This window comes from Anguilla anguilla, chromosome 9 (assembly GCF_013347855.1).
Source record: "Anguilla anguilla isolate fAngAng1 chromosome 9, fAngAng1.pri, whole genome shotgun sequence".
Classification (NCBI taxonomy): Eukaryota; Metazoa; Chordata; class Actinopteri; order Anguilliformes; family Anguillidae; genus Anguilla; species Anguilla anguilla.
In genome coordinates this window covers 5650631-5670139 of record NC_049209.1, presented here as the reverse complement: position 1 = coordinate 5670139, position 19509 = coordinate 5650631, and the positions used below count along the sequence as shown (strand labels likewise).

At 40.8% G+C, this 19509-nt stretch overlaps 1 protein-coding gene across 1 annotated transcript in view; it reads right to left on the bottom strand.

The window, feature by feature from the left end:
- LOC118235740 (double C2-like domain-containing protein beta) overlaps positions 1 to 19509 on the bottom strand; it is a 95052-nt gene that overhangs the window by 32037 nt on the left and 43506 nt on the right. The window contains exons 3-4 of the mRNA XM_035433477.1: positions 5053 to 5127; positions 1235 to 1344 (exon numbers count right to left, since the gene is read on the bottom strand). Of these exons, the coding sequence (XP_035289368.1) occupies positions 1235 to 1344; positions 5053 to 5127 (185 nt within the window). The remainder of the gene's footprint in view (positions 1 to 1234; positions 1345 to 5052; positions 5128 to 19509) is intronic.

The window sequence follows — 19509 nt, the reverse complement described above, 5'->3', positions numbered from 1 at the left end:
CAGCTCCACCCAATAATGGCTCATGAAGGCTCACCTTGGGGTCCAGAATGCATGGACAATGTTTGAAACCAGCCCAAGCCTCCTGTAGCACTAAAATGGACTTTCCTTTTTTTCCCCCCCTCATTTTACCCAGTAGGTTTTCCCAGTCACTTTCTGGACTGTGTAGCAAACACACAGTTTACTTCCCCTAGCTGGTGTGGGCTAGCGGGGGCTGTAAGGGTTCATCTCTACTACTCTGTCAGAACTTGAATGGTAGCACCTGCACAATAAAGTTACATTTTCAAAGCAACATGTCACGTCAATAGCTGTCTTGCTGACAGGGGTGGGCCTAGGGAAAATGACAATTGCAGCATCTTCCTCTGCATGCCATTTCTGAAAGCCTCTGTGTTTTGTTAAAAGCCTGTCACTGGAAAGGCTGTGTGGAGCAGTCCACAGGGCAGCCAACTCTCAACCCAAGACACATGCACTATAGAGAGGTTTTGAGACGATGACAATCATCATAATTAAAACCAGGGCACCCGTGCTAAAAAAGGTTAAGCACCCAACACCAACCAAGCTCCTCAAATGGTTTCACTTCACTCATCATTAAAGAGAGAATGACTAGTATTCAGGTAGGTAGAGAGTGTAGCAGCATGAGCATACTCTTGTAGGATGTGAATAAATGTATCTGTTGGTTTCACCTTCGTTTGACCACATGTGTGTCTCTCAATAAAAGAGGTGTAAATAGAGATGACAGTTCATGTTTTTTGTAAACAGTAACAATGGAAGAGGATGGACATCCAGGTACTTTCCTCAAATGCTCATGAAGAGTCAATGGGTGACATCACAGACACTTTGTCCATATTTCTCTACAGTCTGTGAGTGAAACACAGCTGAATTGCACATTATTTCAACTACAAACGATCGGCATTTGACACAAAGTTTGAATGAGAAAACACAGGGCCAAAGTATATTAAATAAGTTAGGAAACAGCATAGGTAGCATCGCTTTGGAATAAAGCTTGTTTAATTTGTGTGAGCTAAGGTACCCAATATTGTTTGTTGTAACTTGGCCTCATTTAGCTTTCAATACGTCTAACAGCAGGCATGTAGATTTAACAGGTTTTAATTAATGACTTATAGACAATGCTTTTTGAACAGTGAAAACATTTTTTTTTTTTAGATAATACTGTACATATAGAACAGCTGCTGAGTAATGGCCATGTGATTGAATGTAAATGTGCCAGATGGAGTACCTGAGTGTTTTTCGAACCATATCTTCATCAGTGATGCCATAGTATGTCAAGGTCTCACTCCAGACAGGGTTTAGGGTGTTGCGCAAGGTCTTTGTGCGGAGTTTGTTGGCCTGAGACAATGAAGAAAAAGAAGAAGGAAAGTCAAAAAGAAAGAAAAGAAAAAAAAGACATAGAAAGAAGAAGAGAGACAGAGATGGCTGTTACCATTTGAGTGAGTGGTATGAGAAATCACTTAGATGTGTTATTATTATTTTTTATTTTTTTTGCAATGCAACCAACGTTTAATAATACAAATACAAATGTTCAAACCGTATAAGGATGTGATGGAGCCAAAGCCCCTACCTTCTTGTGAAGATACCTCACAACCCTGTAATGCCATGCCATGTTCTAAACATAAAACACAAAAAAAGTCATAACCTCTGAAACCACAGTACAGTAGCCCAAGCTAGGACAACTGCATATTTTCTATTCTATCCCCCCACCAGAGTCACTGGCTGAATCAATCCCACGGCTCTCTGTGCCGGTAAATGATTTCACGCCAGCCTGTTCACACCACTGTGTCACTGACGCGATCGCAGGGCCACAGGCGGGCAAGGCTTCCGCAATGTCTGCTCAGTAGGAGAGATGCCTCTTGACGCATGTGGAGAGGATGGGTGAAATCAGAGTTCATAAGAAGAGAGAGTACATCCGCACACTGTTTTTCTGCTCCCAAAAGTGATTTAATGGTACAGTATAACTTTTCGACCTCAAAGGTCTTTGTCAGGTACATCAACCAGAACATGTGATTGATGTACCTGACGAAGACCTTCGAGGTCGAAATGTTGTACCATTAAATCACTTTGGGAGCTGAAAAAACTGTGTGCGGATAAACTCTCTTTTCTTACTAACTATTTTTTTATCCTGCACCTGTTGGAATATTTCGAATGTACGTGCATTCCCCCGGACTGCATCTGAAATCTGCAATGCCTGCTCAGTAGGAGAGCTGGCTCTTGACGCATGTGGAGAGGATGGGTGAAATCAGAGTTCATAAGAAGAGAGAGTACATCCGCACACTGTTTTTTCTGCTCCCAAAGTGATTCAATCGTACAGTACAACGTTTCGACCTCAAAGGTCTTCGTCAGGTACATCAACCAGAACATGTGATTGATGTACCTGACGAAGACCTTCGAGGTCGAAATGTTGTACCATTAAATCAATTTGGGAGCTGAAAAAACTGTGTGCGGATAAACTCTCTCTTCTTACTAACTATTTTTTTATCCTGCACCTGTTGGAATATTTCGAATGTACGTGCATTCCCCCGGACTGCATCTGAAATCAGAGTTCAGCCATTAAGTCCTTATGCTCCAAAGAGTTGTGTCCAAAAGGAAGCCTGAAGCAAGAAACCGACTTGCTGATTAACGACAAACTTTACAATGACTGATGTGGGCTGAATATGTCACAGAAGCACAGGGGGCAGTTCCTACACTACGGGGTTTGCCCTAAGTGGTTAATCGTTTCTGTTAGTGAAAAAGAGTGCGATACAGAAAAGTATTGTAAGGTGCTTGGTAGCAAGCTTTACTGGAATACTAGCAAGCTAAGCCAGCTGATAGCAAGTGTCTGCATATGTGGTCAGCTAAAAGCTATTATGTTTTGTTTGCAGTGAAAAAGAAGAACTGCTTCTTTTCATTAAAATATGAGGCACCGGAAGATTTGTCGTCATTCTGCGAGTGCAACATAGGCATGTCTCTTACAGCCTACATTTATATATGAATGATTATTATCACTTACTCATTACGAACACAGTTCAAAAGGAAATGATATCTCATGAAAAACAAGTTTTCAACGTATTATTGATATCAAAATGACGCCAAGTTACTGTACTACAAACAGTGTAGACTTCAAATTTGGTGTTTAGCCTATCAATTTATTCTAAATTAATTCAGATTGTAACAATATGTTGCCTAGAATGCTGAGCCAAACTAAAATATTTCTTACTCTGACAGTCTAAAATCTCACAGATATTTCATCTAGGACAATGGGCAGGCAACCTTTGTCAGCTTGTCTATTCAAACCTTTCCCGTTTGAAGACTCCTGTGTCATATGACCCAGGCGGCACCCAGACTTATTTCAAGCCCACGGAATGGTCGGGCACTCCTGGTGCTAAATTAAAGGCAAAAAGCATGCTCTTTCTTTCCATGATGGACCCAGGGCCGGCCCGTGGCATAAACGCTTTATGCGATTGTTTAGGGCCACAACCGCTAGGGGGGGGCCACACGATCACGAGGGGGGGCCACACGATCCAATGTTTATCTAAGGTAAATAACGTTATTTTCGTAATTACGGTATTCATCCCCTATCGCGGAACTAGCGGTATAAATTTTAAACGGAATGGCAACAGAACCAATGTAATGTAAGAATGATTTTACCAAGCGAACGACCCCCCAACAGCAGCCAATCCCCCCCCCCCCACCCGCTCGAACGTAGCCCACAGGTTTGGACCTAATTAAGTGTGTAAATTCACCAGAAATGTATGTCACTCATAGCCATAGCTCCTAGCCACCAGGCAACTGCCCATTGATTTCTTTCCCACGGCTCCCACTCACTCACTCACCCACGCACCCACTCACTCACTCACTCACTCACTCACTCACCCACGCACCCACTCACTCACTCACTCACTCACTCACTCACCCACGCACCCACTCACTCACTCACTCACCCACGCACCCACTCACTCACTCACTCACTCACTCACTCACCCACGCACCCACTCACTCACTCACTCACTCACTCACTCACTCACTTACTCACCCACGCACCGACTCACTCACCCACCCACCCACGCACCCACTCACTCACTCACCCACGCACCCACTCACTCACTCACTCACTCACTCACTCACTCACGGACGACCTTTGGAGATGCACCGTGGGTCTGGACGGTTTCGTGCTTGTTTTTACTTCAAGCCCTTGTTACTGCTATAGTTGCACTTGTTATTTTAATTGTTTCTCACGCATGCCATCTATAAATTAATTTAATAAATAAACATTTATTTTTAAACTCATTATTTCTTCCACTTTTTAAGTTTTTTTTTTTGTTGTGATTTTCAACAACTTTGCAGTGGCTGCTCCACAAATTCAACCAATATTTTATGTGATAAACACCCAGCCTCAGAATTCAGCAGAAAAGATCATTTCACTGCTGTTCTTTTAAAAGAATTCTTCTGAGGGGGCATGCCACCAGACTCCTCTACAGGGGGGCTATAGGCTATGCATTTCAATGCCCCCCTCACCCCCCAATATTCTAACTAAAGTTATGCCCTTGGTAGTGACAGTGAGGACAAATGCTTATGAATTACAATAAGAGACACTACAATCATTTTTGGTTTGGGAGTGGACAGACAGGGGAAGGAGCTTTTATGGCCTGGGGGGACTATACAGAGATTTTATTTATAGTCAGACCTCTTGAAATGCACCGACAAGACAAATCACCAGCAAACTACTACTTCAGGTCAGAATGGCATAAGCCAGAACAGGAGGAAGACATGAGGCACAGGTGAACAATAAACACCAGTCACACATGCATACATCAAACCACCAATTACCCAATTGAGTAATCCAACATAGAGATCAACCAAATAAACAACCAATTAATCAATAATTCAAGCCAATCAAATTATAATTACTACAATATATCCTCTTTATGGATGAGATTCAGTAAAGTCCTCAAAACATGACTGGAAGACATTTTCATATATGTACCCAGCACTTGTATGAGCCCAGCCAGAGCTAACCAGAATCATCAGCAAACATTTGATTCCACAGAAGGAAATATTTACCTTACTGGCTCCAGGCAGCAGGTGCAGTTTAACATAAGGATCTGAGAGTCCATTGTGATCCATTGGTTTGAGCCCCTGTTGGCAAAAAAAGAAAAAAAAGAAACAGGAGTTTTAATGCATTTTGGAATGTCTAAAAGAACTGTAGTGAAAATAGCAAGTGCTGGGAATATGTAGCCTGTGGTGCTGAAAAGCCCATTCACCGCTTCAATACCAAACACAGTTCACAGCTTGTGCAGTCAGACAAAGCAGCTTGCCTGCAAAACACATTGGTCTTTGAAAACCATTGTAACTCAACTCTCTCTCTCCTGACAGTTTGTCCTCTATTCCTGGCAGTGTAACCCAGTGCACACAGTACACAGAAGAGACAGGTTGAGATACATTCTTCTGCTCCACAGAAGGCTAGGTTAACATTCTTGCTGACTTCATGAAGAACAACAGGACATTTAGATGGTCTGATTTTGATATGATGCGATTCTGATAGATTGCGGTGCAGATGCATGGCATTTCTATTCTTTCTTCAATGTAATGAAATATTTTTTTTCTTGGTCAGGGAAACTCGTTGACGAAAGGTTGATCAAATTTATATCATGCTGATTTATGTCTGACTCAAATCAAATTTATAATGCTGAGAACATGAGTAAGTAATTGGCAAATCTGACCTGGCATTTTACCAAATAGTCATTAAACAAACACACACATATGCGCACCCTTGCCTGCTCACACAAACACACCCATACACACATAAAATAATATCAAGTGTAATGCAGACATCAAAATTCTTCTAAGCTTTCATTCTTGATAAATGGTTTGTTCACAGACAACCTTTAAGACATGCCAGAGGTGAATGTGCCATTGACGCAAACACTGCATGCTGTCAAACTCAAGTGTGTTTGATAATGGCATACTATACCTGCACTGATTTATTAAGTGCACAACAAAGTCAAGGGAGTACTAAAAGACAAACATTTTAAACAAAGCCTAATTATAACTTCTGGGAACACTGGCATCTGAAGAAAGAGGATGAAACACTGATTATTTTGTGCCAGCCCAAAGATACAATGCTTGAGCAAGCTTTTTACAATGCCAATTAATAGAGGTTTCAACTCTGCTGGTGGGCTTATTGGTGTCTTATCTCAATAAACAACAGACTAACAATACTAAAGTGACATGTGCTGCACCTGACCCACGCTTTGTACTTCCCACTACTCTGACACCATCTGTGAAAGGACAGGGGTGACTTACTGAGGTTTTTGCAAGCATGTGTATAGCCTCTTGCTAAGAAAATGTTGTGTTGGCCCTGGGGACTTATTTCATATTACATTTTATGTGTCATTTGCTGGCACCTGATGTCAAAACAATTTGCACTGAACTCTCATTTTGAACAATAATCCATAAAAAGATCTGCCAATGCCCAGCCTATGGTGTACCATTTCACCACTTCTATGACTGTTTTTCTCTGTTTTTCTCTGATTTCTAATGCCTGTTCCCACTAAATTGCCAATCTGGCTCTCTCAAACTTGCCACCTAATTATCCCCTGATTTAATTGGCAAAAAAAAAAAACAAATGTTATGACCCTCTGTCATGGTTTTGGCTGATACCACCATTTCTTTTCCTTCCTGCGCCTTTTCTTCAGTTATTACGGCCATTGGTTTTTTTATGTGCCTTTTCTTCAGTTATTACGGCCATTGAGTTCTCCATTTTGTTGATTGAATTATACACATGCAAATTTCTTTTTACAATTTGCACCTGTTGGCGTTCTATTTAAACCTCGAGCAAGCCGATAAGCTTTGCTTCAGTGTCACTTATGTTGCACGAGAGCCGGTAATCTATCAAGCGAGGTAAAAGGTAAAAGGTAAAAGGTAAAAGGTAAAAGGTAAAAGGTAAAAGGTAAAAGGTAAAAGGTAAAAGGTAAAAGGTAAAAGGTAAAAGGATTGAGAGTTGCGATACTGGATTGTTGTGGCTATAAAATTAGCACAACAGTCTTTAGCTAATAGGTTGTTGGTAACAAGTTAGTGCCACAACCTAAACTCAGAATTCTTTCTTTAGGGTGTTACTTTTCAGCCTCGGTTCGAGGTCTGTTTTCTTTGAGTTGCTCCGTTTTCTGCTCAGGCAGTTTTTATTTTCAGAAAGTTCATACTCCTTAAGCTTTAGTTTTTTACCCAGTACGTGGGTTGTTGAGCTTTTCTTTGGGATACTCTCCCTTAGGTGTATTGTTTTCCTTTCCGTTATTTTTCCGCTGTCCTTTTGTCTCTTGAGACTTTGTGGTTATTCTATCTTTTGGTGAATAGCTTAAAGAACCCCCCTGTTAAGTCGTGGTTGGTCTCCCAAAACCCCCACTCCCGCTCACCCCTCACCCTCTCCACCTTAGCTAATGTGTGGTGAGCGTTCTGGCGCAAAATGGCTGCCGTGCATCACCCAGGTGGGTGCTACACAATGGTCGTGGGTGAGGGGAGTTCCCACTCATCACTGTAAAGCACTTTGAGCATTCGAAAACATGCTATATAAATGCAATGATTCATTCATTCATTCCCTATCACAAATCTGAGTGCTCCAGCAGGATTGTCTTAGTCACCTGCCAATTTATACCAGGAAAAACCTGCGGTACAATCATTCATGGTCTTCACTGAACCAAATCAATCACCTTTCACAACTCCTATGTCTTGCTGTCATCAAAGATTGCAGTGGAAACGCTTTGGCATTAAACAGAGGGTGACGACTCGCCCATATCTGATACACACATCATTCTGCAGGATCTACACAGCAAGACCCAGCTTTGCTTTCACCATGGGGTCCCTCGGTGGGAAGATTGTAATATTCCTAAAGGCTAGGCCTTCTTGCAATTTATTTCCGTACAATTCAGAGAGCCTGTGCAATTGTGGCAGCAATCGGTAAATCATCATTTTTATATGTACTTATATGTACTGGTGTAGTTCCGAGACTTCGGTTAGCAAATTCAGGAAGGATTCACAGTGGGCATATCTGATAGAGAACAGACAGAATCGCATTCGCTGATTCAATAGTTACTGCAGGTTACCACAGTCAGAACTACAGAATTTGACAGCATTCAGGGCATTATTTGGAAGCATCGGCAGAGGTATGTAATAATGCCACTTCTGCCATTTGTGTCTGTGCTTTAGCAGCAGTCATTGCAGAACTATTGCAACATCACTCGCAGGGTGACGAAAAACTGCCAAAAGTATAAAAGGGGAAAAAAATGTCCGCAACATGTTCTTGGTCGGCCTTTATTGGTTTTGGCAGTCAGCCTTTTTTCATTTCAGTTTGATACCAAAGAAACAAAATAATTTTGAATCCGATGGACACTCCATGGGTTTGTGGTGGAAATTCTATCTGCATCCACCATTGGTGATAAGAGTCAAGAGACTCACAATATTCAGTTCAAGCTTTAATGTTTGCAAACAAAAGCATACATGAGAACACTCTTACCCAGTGTCCCGAGTTGCAGCTCAGGGACTTTCTTTTACCGGGGTTTGGGTCTTGTAATTTGAAGCTGATAAGCAAAAAGGCCCTCTAAAGCCCTATTCGCACGGGACTAGTATTACCAGGGGACCTCTAGTAACTTGTAATAATTGCGGAGATCGTCTGTGACCTTAATCCCGTGCGAATCTGCCATGTCCGTAATTTGTAAAGTAAAAATTCCACCGCAAATTACCTACCATATTTTGCCAAATACAGAGGTCATGTGATGATATTAGTCCCGTGCGAATCGGCATCTCAGTGATTTGGGGTTGTATTTTACTGTTACACAGAGCAGAGCCTTGACATTTTCAATCATATCCGGGGAGATAATGTCAGTAAATTCGAGTAAAATACAGACTTCGCTTATCCCATGCGAATGCGCCGCACGAAACACAGACGTGGGAGGTAATTTCTAAATCACATGAGGTCCCTAGGTAATACTAGTCCCGTGTGAGTAGGGCTTAAGACGTTGCAGCTGTGTGCATCAAGGATCTTGTGGTTGGGGGGTACAACCCTGGGTGGCTGAGGAGGGACAGACAAACACGTCCTGAGGCACACAAGGTTCTGCACCTGTTCTTCTCTCCCAACCAATTTTTCATTAATATATATATATACACAAGTATAATTTTTCTATCACAGGGGCCGGCTTCTTGCTTTGACACCCACACAATATCGAAGCTGCACTGTGTGCAGCTGTTATCATCATAGTAGCAGTAATCAAACTACATGGAATGGCTCTCTGGGTAATTCTGAGCAGAATTGTGCTTATTGATGGGGGTATTGCATCCTTCAACATATTTGTTGTGGCTGTCTACTGAAGTGCAGGCATCGATGTGTCAACTGCATGTGCATTAGTGTTTAATTGGAAGAAAATAGTATGCAGATAATGTGTATTTAAAACATAAACAATTCTACAGTCTTTTTGCAGTCATGTACCCACATGGGTAACCTGTGCCTTCTCCCACATCCATTGCTGTTCCTAGGTTACATTGACTGCCACAGACATTCATTTGTGCTTTTGTGTTTGTAGATGTAAATGTCACAAGTGCTTGCATTTCACTGTGTAAATAACAGTTCAGTTTTCTCCCCAGAGCTTCTTAATTCTCTTACCGACACTTTAGTAATCAAACTTTCAAGTCTCATTCCAGAATACCTTCAGCTACTAAGGTGAATTGCCCCCCGGTTCACACAGAGGAGGTTTCTGTTCAATACAGTTATTTTTTACTCTTGTCTGTGTGCCGCAGATTCATTCTGTTACTAATTTTTTCTGTCCTTCTAATTGCGTTGTCTACAGATTGTGCTTCAGACCTGGGTCAAATACATATTTAAAGTATTTTAATTACTTTAAAATACGTTTTTAGAAATTATTTGAAATACAGCATTTAGAAATACTAAGCATTTCAATTACAAAATGTATTTGGAAACGCATTTAAGGAGCATTTGCATGTATTTGCAATTACTTTCAAATATGTCTTTAAAAAAAAAAAAACATTTAAAATACTGAATTTTATAATCCAATTATAAAATCCAATAATAAGTGTTTGATTTAATGGAATTATTTGAAAATACTTTCACAACGTAAGACCAGTGGTGCAACATGCGCAATTGCATCAAGCTGTTGAAAGACTTGAAAAGCACTGGATATGTGGGAACATCAGCTCTGAAAGCTGAGCATTTTTTCTAATTGGAGGACAGTATTTTGATGAGAGTGCGTCAAGTGGCTGCTGACAGCAGTCCAGTTGTACCGATTTCCATTGTTAACTGGTAGCTGAATTTTATTTTATCAGTGCCTAACCTTGCAAAATATAAAAGATGAAACTGTACATATGGGTATGGAACGCTCTGACAACAGAACTAACTATTCATTCAACTGGTGCAATTGAACAAGAGGATAGCCTTGATGCTTCCTCTAAGGCACTAACATAATAAAGAAGTATTGTAAAAATTACAGGTATTGAATCTAGAGGCACTGCATTCCAACATCATTCAGATTCTTTTTTCACTCTATTTTACTATTTCCATGATTGTTAACTGTGCCTGATAACAGTATGCCAGTCTAAAAAGCAGGCTGTCCCTAAATGAGCAAAAAGAGTAGGCCCAAGCAAACTACTAATTATATTCATATTCTACCCCCCCGAGAATATTTTCTCCTGTTTATCGTTGGCAGCTCAAAGCTTGCACTCGTCTCCCCCCGGTTAATTTTTTTCTTTTTCCAGAGTGTGTATACGTCTGCAGCGCCTTTCCATCCTGTTTGCTCATTCATGTGTGGGATGAGGTTTTTTTTTTTTTTTTTTTTTTTTCTCACACTGTCAGAGAGGGCTGTGGCTTCCCCACAGGACACAGAGACCACTTGTCAGAACAACAATCATAACGAACAATCTTCCGCTCCCATACGCCATGGTTTGGTGGGGAGGGAGGGAAGAGAGGGCTGGAAGCTGGTCACCAGTGTTTCTATGAGGAAGTAGCTTTTTCTGTTTCTGCGAGTGCGTAAGTAAGCGCCGTGCTTTGTTTTTCAATCTGTTCACCAATGAAAACTGCAGGGGACACTCAACGATGACAACTTTTGGTGTTGAGCAGAAGGTGCTTCCTGCTTCAAAGGCCATCTGCTCTTAGGAGTATTCGTTCTGCCTCAAGCTCCATTTTAGAATCGCTCTGCCCGTTTCTGCTTCGCTTTAAGAACAAAAAGCACTGTCCCACCTCACATTCAAAGGTGGTTTAGGCTATGTTTACACCGCCAGGTAAGAGTGACCCAATTATGATTTTTTGCTTGCACGTGGCACAGATCAAGATTTACATTATGAGCATGTAAACAGGAAAAAAAGCACATGGGATTGGATATTTTCAGGTCTGTTTCGATCCACGTTCATATGGAAATAAATCAGAGAGGAAACTGAAATATGCCAATTGAACAGTCCTATAAATGCACAGAATTTCATGGTCATTGCGATTTGCACATTGTTTAAAATGTGATTCTCCTACTTTTTTTCACATTTTAATGACATGGGATACTAGGGATGCACTGATATGAAAATTTCTGACCAATTCTGATTCTGATTATGTGTGGGAACATCGGCTGATACCGATAACGATTGTTTGGTGGTTCTGCTTCCATAATTTTTATGAACAACAATTTAAAACCTTGCCCATCTATAAAGCACCACAACAAACATTTAATTCTAATAACATTTCTTTACATTCATCCAACTTAAAATGCATTCTTCCAACTGAAAGTGCATTCCTGAAATATCTGTTTCCCTAGACTTTTTCACGGGCCTGGTGGTACGCACTGAAATACCCCATAAGTGGCACACAGGGTGGCGCATTGACGTGGACGGATAGTGCAGCAGGCATTCTGCTATTTATATTTGCTTTCAAATTTCTGTTTGCTCTGTATATTCAAAGTTTTAAATTATCACAAGGAAAGGATAACTTAATACACTGCGTTTATTGTATTCATAAAATTGTGCCAGGGAGTTGCTGGCACTGTCCTAAAATTTCTTCTTACCGAGAAGAGTGCCTGACCAGCAAGCGTAGGAAATGTGTTACCATGGTGGCACAATTATTTTGAAAAATACCATTTTGGAAAAAATATATGGCTATATGCTGTCACTGTATTTAGATCAAACCTTTCGGCGCTGCTTGTGTCGAAAGAGCTGCGAGGGGTAACAGTGATAGATTTACTTGCAGTCACGTCTGTCCAGAATGTAAACAAGTCAGGGATTTTTCACCGAATAAAGAAATATTACAACAACCTTCAACCATACCAACACAATGCAGTAACATTAGATTGACAGCGCAAACAAGAGACATAACAGTGAAATTGCAATTCTGTGAGAAAATATTAAATATCAGAAACTTACTTTCACTTTGGTGATTAGGGATAAGAAAAGGGACTGGCCACAGTTCAGTGGGACTGACAGCAGCATAGAACACAATGAACTGTATAAGAACAGGTTCATTGATAAAACACTGCAGTGACACTTATCGTGTCAAGTTTCCCAGGCAACAACACAAAGGTTGACTCATATCCCAAGCCAAATGATTATTTATTTCCAAACAGACAGATATTTGGCGTTATCTTCAGCATTATTTTGCCTGGCAGCCCACCAGGTCTATACAATTATAGCAGAAACACTGAATATGGAAAATGAAGTGCAATTATTTTGTATCTGACAGGCAAATGAAAACCCCCTTTTGAATTATAAATAAACAATAGACTATTTTTTAGACTGACAGGACATAATCAGTTGACTATCAGTTGTTTTCAAACTATCGGCTGATGGACGCAGTATTATCGGCTGATAATGATCGGTGGCCGATTACTCTGTGGATCTTTATGCATAACCACTCTCCGCTAGTAACGTTAAATGTTTAAAAGAAATTAAATGGAGGATGAAGACTCAGGCTAGTTGATGAATAGCGAGGTTACAAGCCTGTGGGGCGAAGAGTCGGTATAGGCCAAATACAGGGAATGTTTGTTGTAGACCTACGATGCTTCAAAAAGCAATAGCTTGAATTATCATTATTGTCTCGTTTTGTGTCTATTGCAGATGGCGATATGGCTGTGGCAATGTGGTGGTTTACTTTTGTATCGGTGACCAAACCCCAGTGTATGCATGGCAGCAAGGACATGCCCTTTTTCAGGTTAGAGCAACAGCCCCTAAAAATGTTTGTGCATGTCCCTGCATGGCAGGTTATTCCATGTAAACAATGGTAACACAGGTTTTGGAGTAGATATAAACAGGATATAGGCAAAAAATCAGAACTAGGCATCAAGACCTGCAGTGTAAACGTAGCCTTAGAATGGGGATGTAAACGGCACATATTTCAGACCTTCGAATAGTAGCTGTCTGAAAAGGGCCATTACCAACTAGTTGTTTTAACTGTTAGATGTAGGATACTGCAAAAAAAAAAAAAAAAACACACATCACTATTGCAGATCACAAGATTATTACGCATTGTTTTATTTTTTTTCCAGAAAGCATGGATGCTTCTTCACTCACTGCACTGGTTAGCACATGACCTAATCTTCAATAAACTGGCAAGTTATAAGGCACATAAGACTCCGTAGTTAGCGCTGTACACACATAGATGGCAACAGTACATCGCACAGGAGTAACCTATATTTGGGCTCAACAAATGGCAGTCACAAAACCTTACACTCTCTACCATGCTTATATTCTTTGTTACCATTTCAGCTATTAAATCTGTTGTGGTTTTAGCTGGACAGCTGTCACGCTGACAGGGTTTCACCACAAAGTTAGATGCCTCTTTGCTATGATCCCTTGGCCTCAGATGTTTGGACCTTAGGTGGGTCAACAGGATAAATGTTAACATAGGCTATACGAATTTGGCAGCACACATTTTACATGTATTGTTTTCATTGAGCTTTTCGAAATCATTCCACACAGCACTCTGGCTCTGACTCTTTGCAAATTGGCCATCTTTTTTTTACTGACTGTAAGTAAAGTGAATGACAACAAGCCACCTCCACCCCCTCTGTAATTATATTACTGAGAGCAGTGGCCTAGGCAACATTTGGTAATCTTTTATTTTTAACGGGTTGAGAATTTTAAAAACAAAACAACCAAAAAAACTATTTTGATTATTTAATATTCAACAGGCATGCTCTGGAATCAACAAATCTACAAATTGTTCACATTTGCCTCTAGTTTGATCTAGTAGTGCCGGCAGATGTGTGTGTGAGAACAACAGATGGCCATTCTCTTTGATAGCACTCAATGCTCAACTTCTGAGGTCTTCTGAGCAGGTGCGTGTGTGTGTTTGCGTCAAAGCTTGTCCATGTGTGTGTCAACATGATCTGGAAGTAAAATGAGATTCACAAAAAACTGTCCAATTATATAAGTTATATATATGCATTATATGTATTATGTATTATCTCCTCCAACATGATTCATCCATTTTCACTGCCATCACAATCAGATCAATCAGCAAACTTCAATTAGTCCAAAATGCTGCAGGAAGAAACCTGATCCACACAAAATCGCATGATCACATCTCTCCAATCCTGTACGAACTATATTGGCTGTCGGTAAAATACTGTATACAATTCAAAATCATCCTGCTAACACACAGTTCACTCCATTGTTTAACTCCAGCCTATCTATGTAAGGTGACCTTGAGTGTATTAATATTCTTATTATTATTATGAATCTAAGTCATTCACTCAAGATGAAATTATCTGTATATAGCAGATATGCATGTGTGCTGCATCTCTGACAGGCTCTGGTTCGGTAAAGTGGAATTTACTGAAGATGTCCTGCATTTTCAAGACTTTTGGAATGTGGGATCTGCGGGGAAAGGTCCTTTTGTGACTGAATTAGGGCAAATTTATGTACATAGCAAGCACACAGTGTTTCAGAAACATTCTTCATGTACGGTTCCCCAGAAACAACATAAGAAACAGTACTGGTGTCTAAAATATGTCAGCAAGTCCAATTCAAGTCCAAGATAAGGAGCCAGATAAAGACCAACTGAGCTGAAAAGAACAGACGTCACCCATAAGTTGATTCTAACCAGCATAGCAACCACAGTCAAACACCTTTTCAGTCGAACAGCAACCTTTTCTCTGCAGGCATTCACGCCCACGTATCTGAATATTGAGGTTGTGAAACATTGCAGAACCTTTCATTACATTTTTTTTATTTTTTATTTCACCTTTATTTCACCAGGCAAGTCATTGAGAACAAATTCTTATTTACATTGGCGGCCTGGCAAGCGACAAAAGCCACTTAAGGGAAGGGGAGGTGGGCGATACATACATTATATCAACGAGGTTTCATCATCAACTCTGTGTTTTTTGGACTTATTTCGGGCCCACTACTTTTCTAGTCTCTGAAACAGCGTAACGACAGAGGGAGCAGAGACTCGGCCTTTTTTTCTGGGGTGGGCGGGGTGCGCCTTCTCTCTTTCACCAGGAGCAACACCCCTTGCCTCAGAGGAAGAAGGCTCCAATTTGGGGGCTGGGAGGAGCTGGACGAACACGCACGGGGCTTTAATGCTCCCCTGATTGCCGTGTTGCTCGTGAATAGGCAGTTGATCATAATTATGAAGGAAGGCGAAGCGTCTGGCGCGGGAGGCAGATGGGCACCGCGCATCACAAGATCTATGCGCCGCGTCGCGCACCTACTCATTCATACCAATTTATGACCCTCGCCGCTTCCTCCCCTTACGCTCGCCGCCTCTGGGCACTCTCTGATAAAGGAAGAAAATTGAGTTAAATCCTCTCCTGCTCTGAAATCACCCCCACCCTTCCCCCCCCTTTTTTCCTTACAACCTGCAATGCAGAACACAGGGCGGAGGAATGGTGGTCGAAATGCCGCTGTGGGGTACGGGATGTTCTTGTGGAAAACGGTAGCGCTCCCACAACTGCAGCGCTGGGTTCTGTTTAGATCCCGACTTGCTGACAATCAGCGTATGGAAGTGCATATGGACACGGTGAAATAAATTCAATTTCCAGCTGATTTTTGAGGAGCTGTGTGGCATAATGGGAACAGGCAGAACAGATTCATATCGTAAAGTTACATCAGTTGCTGATTCATTCAAACTCAGATTTGATTTGATTTGGGATATTGTGGGAGTCCTTGTGAGGAATCTCAGCCTCAAACTCAAAAGGGTGATCAGCCTACTTGGTCCATACCAAACATAAATACAGTGTGCTCAGAGAGATATGGAATTCAGTTTATGGATAGAAATAATTAGGCATATTATTTGGCCAAATCTGATTCCTGGTCTAGGATAGCCCATGTCAGCCAAAAATATTCTGTGATCAGAAGCTGAATGACCTACGGCAGTGTAACAAAGCTGAACACATGCATCCAGTACAATCTTGCATATTCAGTGTTCATACTGAATACGTGCTTGACCTGGTAACTGAGAAGTAGAATATTGCGAGGTTACTCCTCCACAGTTTCTCACAAAGGTTTCTCACAAAGGTAAGTGAGGAGGAGTGAAACATCACTCACTAATGGTGTGGATGAGGGAAAGAATAAGGAGGGTAAAGTTCCTCTTCTGTGGGGACCAGGTACCCAGGGCAAATGCGTGTGTGTTTGTGTGTGTGTGTGTGTGTGTGTATGTATAATTGGGGGAAGAGGGATTAATCTCACATGGCTGTGGCCTGCCTTAATCTCCAACATATGATGGTTGAGGAAGCAATGATAAATTGCCATGTTCAGCAGTAATGAAATATTCTGGAATGAATATGTGCAGTGCAAAAGTATTGCTATGCCCCCCATGAGCGTGTATGTCTGTGTCAATTTAGATATTGAATGCATGGATATCAGCAAATGAATAGCAACATCTCATATTGAGTGTCACATGCTGTCAATATGTATGCCCACTGGGGCAGAATTCAGAAAAATTGACACAGTAAGCAGTTGTAGTTTTTGTACATATTAAAATAGAATAAATTGTCTTGTATCATTAATGTTGCCACATTCTCATGCATGCTGACAGCACAGTTTGTTTTTAAAAAACAGGTTGATAAATTATACTGCACTAAAATTAATTCCATGTAGAAATGTGATGTGTTTCTCTCCAAACACACACACACACACACACACACACACACACACACACACACTAATGCATCCTGCAGAATAAAGGAAGATATGATTCTGTAACATACAGGGACAGTGGCCATTGCCTCTAACCCATAGTTGGAACACCGAATAGATGTGATTCTACGCAAAGAGTAGTTTTGGACAATGGAAGACTTCTCACCCTTAAATTCTACATGCTCAGGAAGCAGAAAAAATCTGATGCAGGAATTCCATATTCACTGAAACCAACCCCTTAATCACCCACAAGCACTGTACAAACCATAGCCAGTGTACACAACACCTTCATACACATGGTAACAAAACAAATTCTGACTATTTCTTGTGTATGATGGTAATTGTGCATGTGCACACACGTATATGTATTTATGTGAGTATCATTAATGCACGCACACACACGTATATGTATTTATGTGAGTATCATTAATGCACGCACACACACGTATATGTATTTATGTGAGTATCATTAATGCACGCACACACACGTATATGTATTTATGTGAGTATCATTAATGCACGCACACACACGTATATGTATTTATGTGAGTATCATTAATGCACGCACACACACGTATATGTGTTTATGTGAGTATCATTAATGCACGCAAACACACGTATATGTATTTATGTGTGTGTTCATCTGTCCCATTTATTTACCACAAAGTCTTCCTTATGGTACTGTAAGTATTTTATTTATAATGGTCTTAAAAGTATTCATACTTCATATCAATTGTATTAGTACTGAAATCAGCCTTCATCTGTTGATCAGTGACAATTTTTCAGGAATACAGATTTATTTAGTTGTCTCCACTTTCTTATTTGAATTGAAAGTCACTTGATACACTACTGTTTGCAAGCATTTGTTGGGACAGAAAGGAAATAAAAAAAATGCTGAGTTTTCTCTCCATAATTAAAGCATACACTTCACACTGCATTTTGAGCATTCTGGCTGAAATTCAGTGTGTGGGTTTGAAAGCAAAATAGGCAGGTTTTAAAAGGGGAAACGAATTAAAAGCAGGACTCAAAAAGCACTCCTACACATAGCAAAAGTTTTGGTTAAAAAGGGTGATGGTTCTTACTGACAATTTAAAGTCTGTAACTTTGACCCACTTTAAGGGGGGGGCACAGGGACTATGCCACCATAAGAGAAGCCTGAATAAAAGCAACGGAGAGACTAGTGTCATGGAAATAACTGGAAGCCAGTTTTATGACAGAGAATTCTCTCTGAATCCTGCTGAGTTTCAGAGAGACATGATGAGTGCATGTGAGTCCATCATCCATGATGAGTTCAGCGATGTGCTCCTCTAAGGTTGTCGAACGATGGATTGATATTCAAATGTTATTAGAATTGTTAAAAATAGACATTTGAGCTGGAAAGTGAACATTGAAAATGCAGTGTGTCTACTGCAGTTGTCTTTCTTTCAACTTGGGTTGTGTTAACCTCTTTGTGCAAGCCCCCTAGTGGCCAGGATGCTGGCATCCTGAGATTGCTAGACATTCAGTGCTCCTGCAATCAAACCATGAGTGGAGACAAAAAGCTCTGTATTTTAGCTTTATTAGAAGATGATACAGATAGCTATGAATAATAGCATAATTGGCATAATTGACAATTGTTTTACGTATGTAAGTGACAGTATAGGCTTTCCAATGAAGTATGACATAAGATGTATGTCTAATTTTACTTTTGGAATAGCGACTTATATCCCAGCGTGACCAAAGGTTTTGTCTCATCATCACCGCATTATGCCTTCAGCCTCTGCGATAGCAATAAAAGACACACACCAAGAACACCATAGGAAAGCTTGAAAATATGTTCCACACATCATCTATAACATCTGAGAGGAAAAACATTGACAGGTATAAAACAATAAGGGATAGTGGAGGTTTAATATACAGGAGTTGATCCCAGGTCAAGGTGTGAGGGCAGGGTAGGTTGTTGGTGAAGGGGTGAGGAGGCACATTGGATACTGAAGGAGGTCATGTCAATCGCAGGAGACTGGCCTTCTTACCTTCTTATACCTGGGGATGGGGAGCTATACTCCAGTGTGATTGGACAGCATCATGCAGTGAGGAGGAGTGCATGCAAGACAGCGAAGTCAGCAGAACGAGAGAAGGAAAAGAAAAACAAAACAGAAAACATCATTGAGGGAAATAAAAAGAAGCTCACAGAAAGACAGAAAGAGGAAGGGATGTGCAAAATAGGGGTCTATAGCCCAGCTTCCCAAGGCTGTGGGATGCAGACTAGCATGCTCATGCATACACAGAACACACAGGAAAACATGACATGACTCACAAAAGGCAACCTCGACATTCATTCACTGTAAACAACTTCAAATCCAGTCATCCTAAAATAGAGGAACATAAATGAGAACTTTGGTTGTTCATTCAAATGGTTTCACA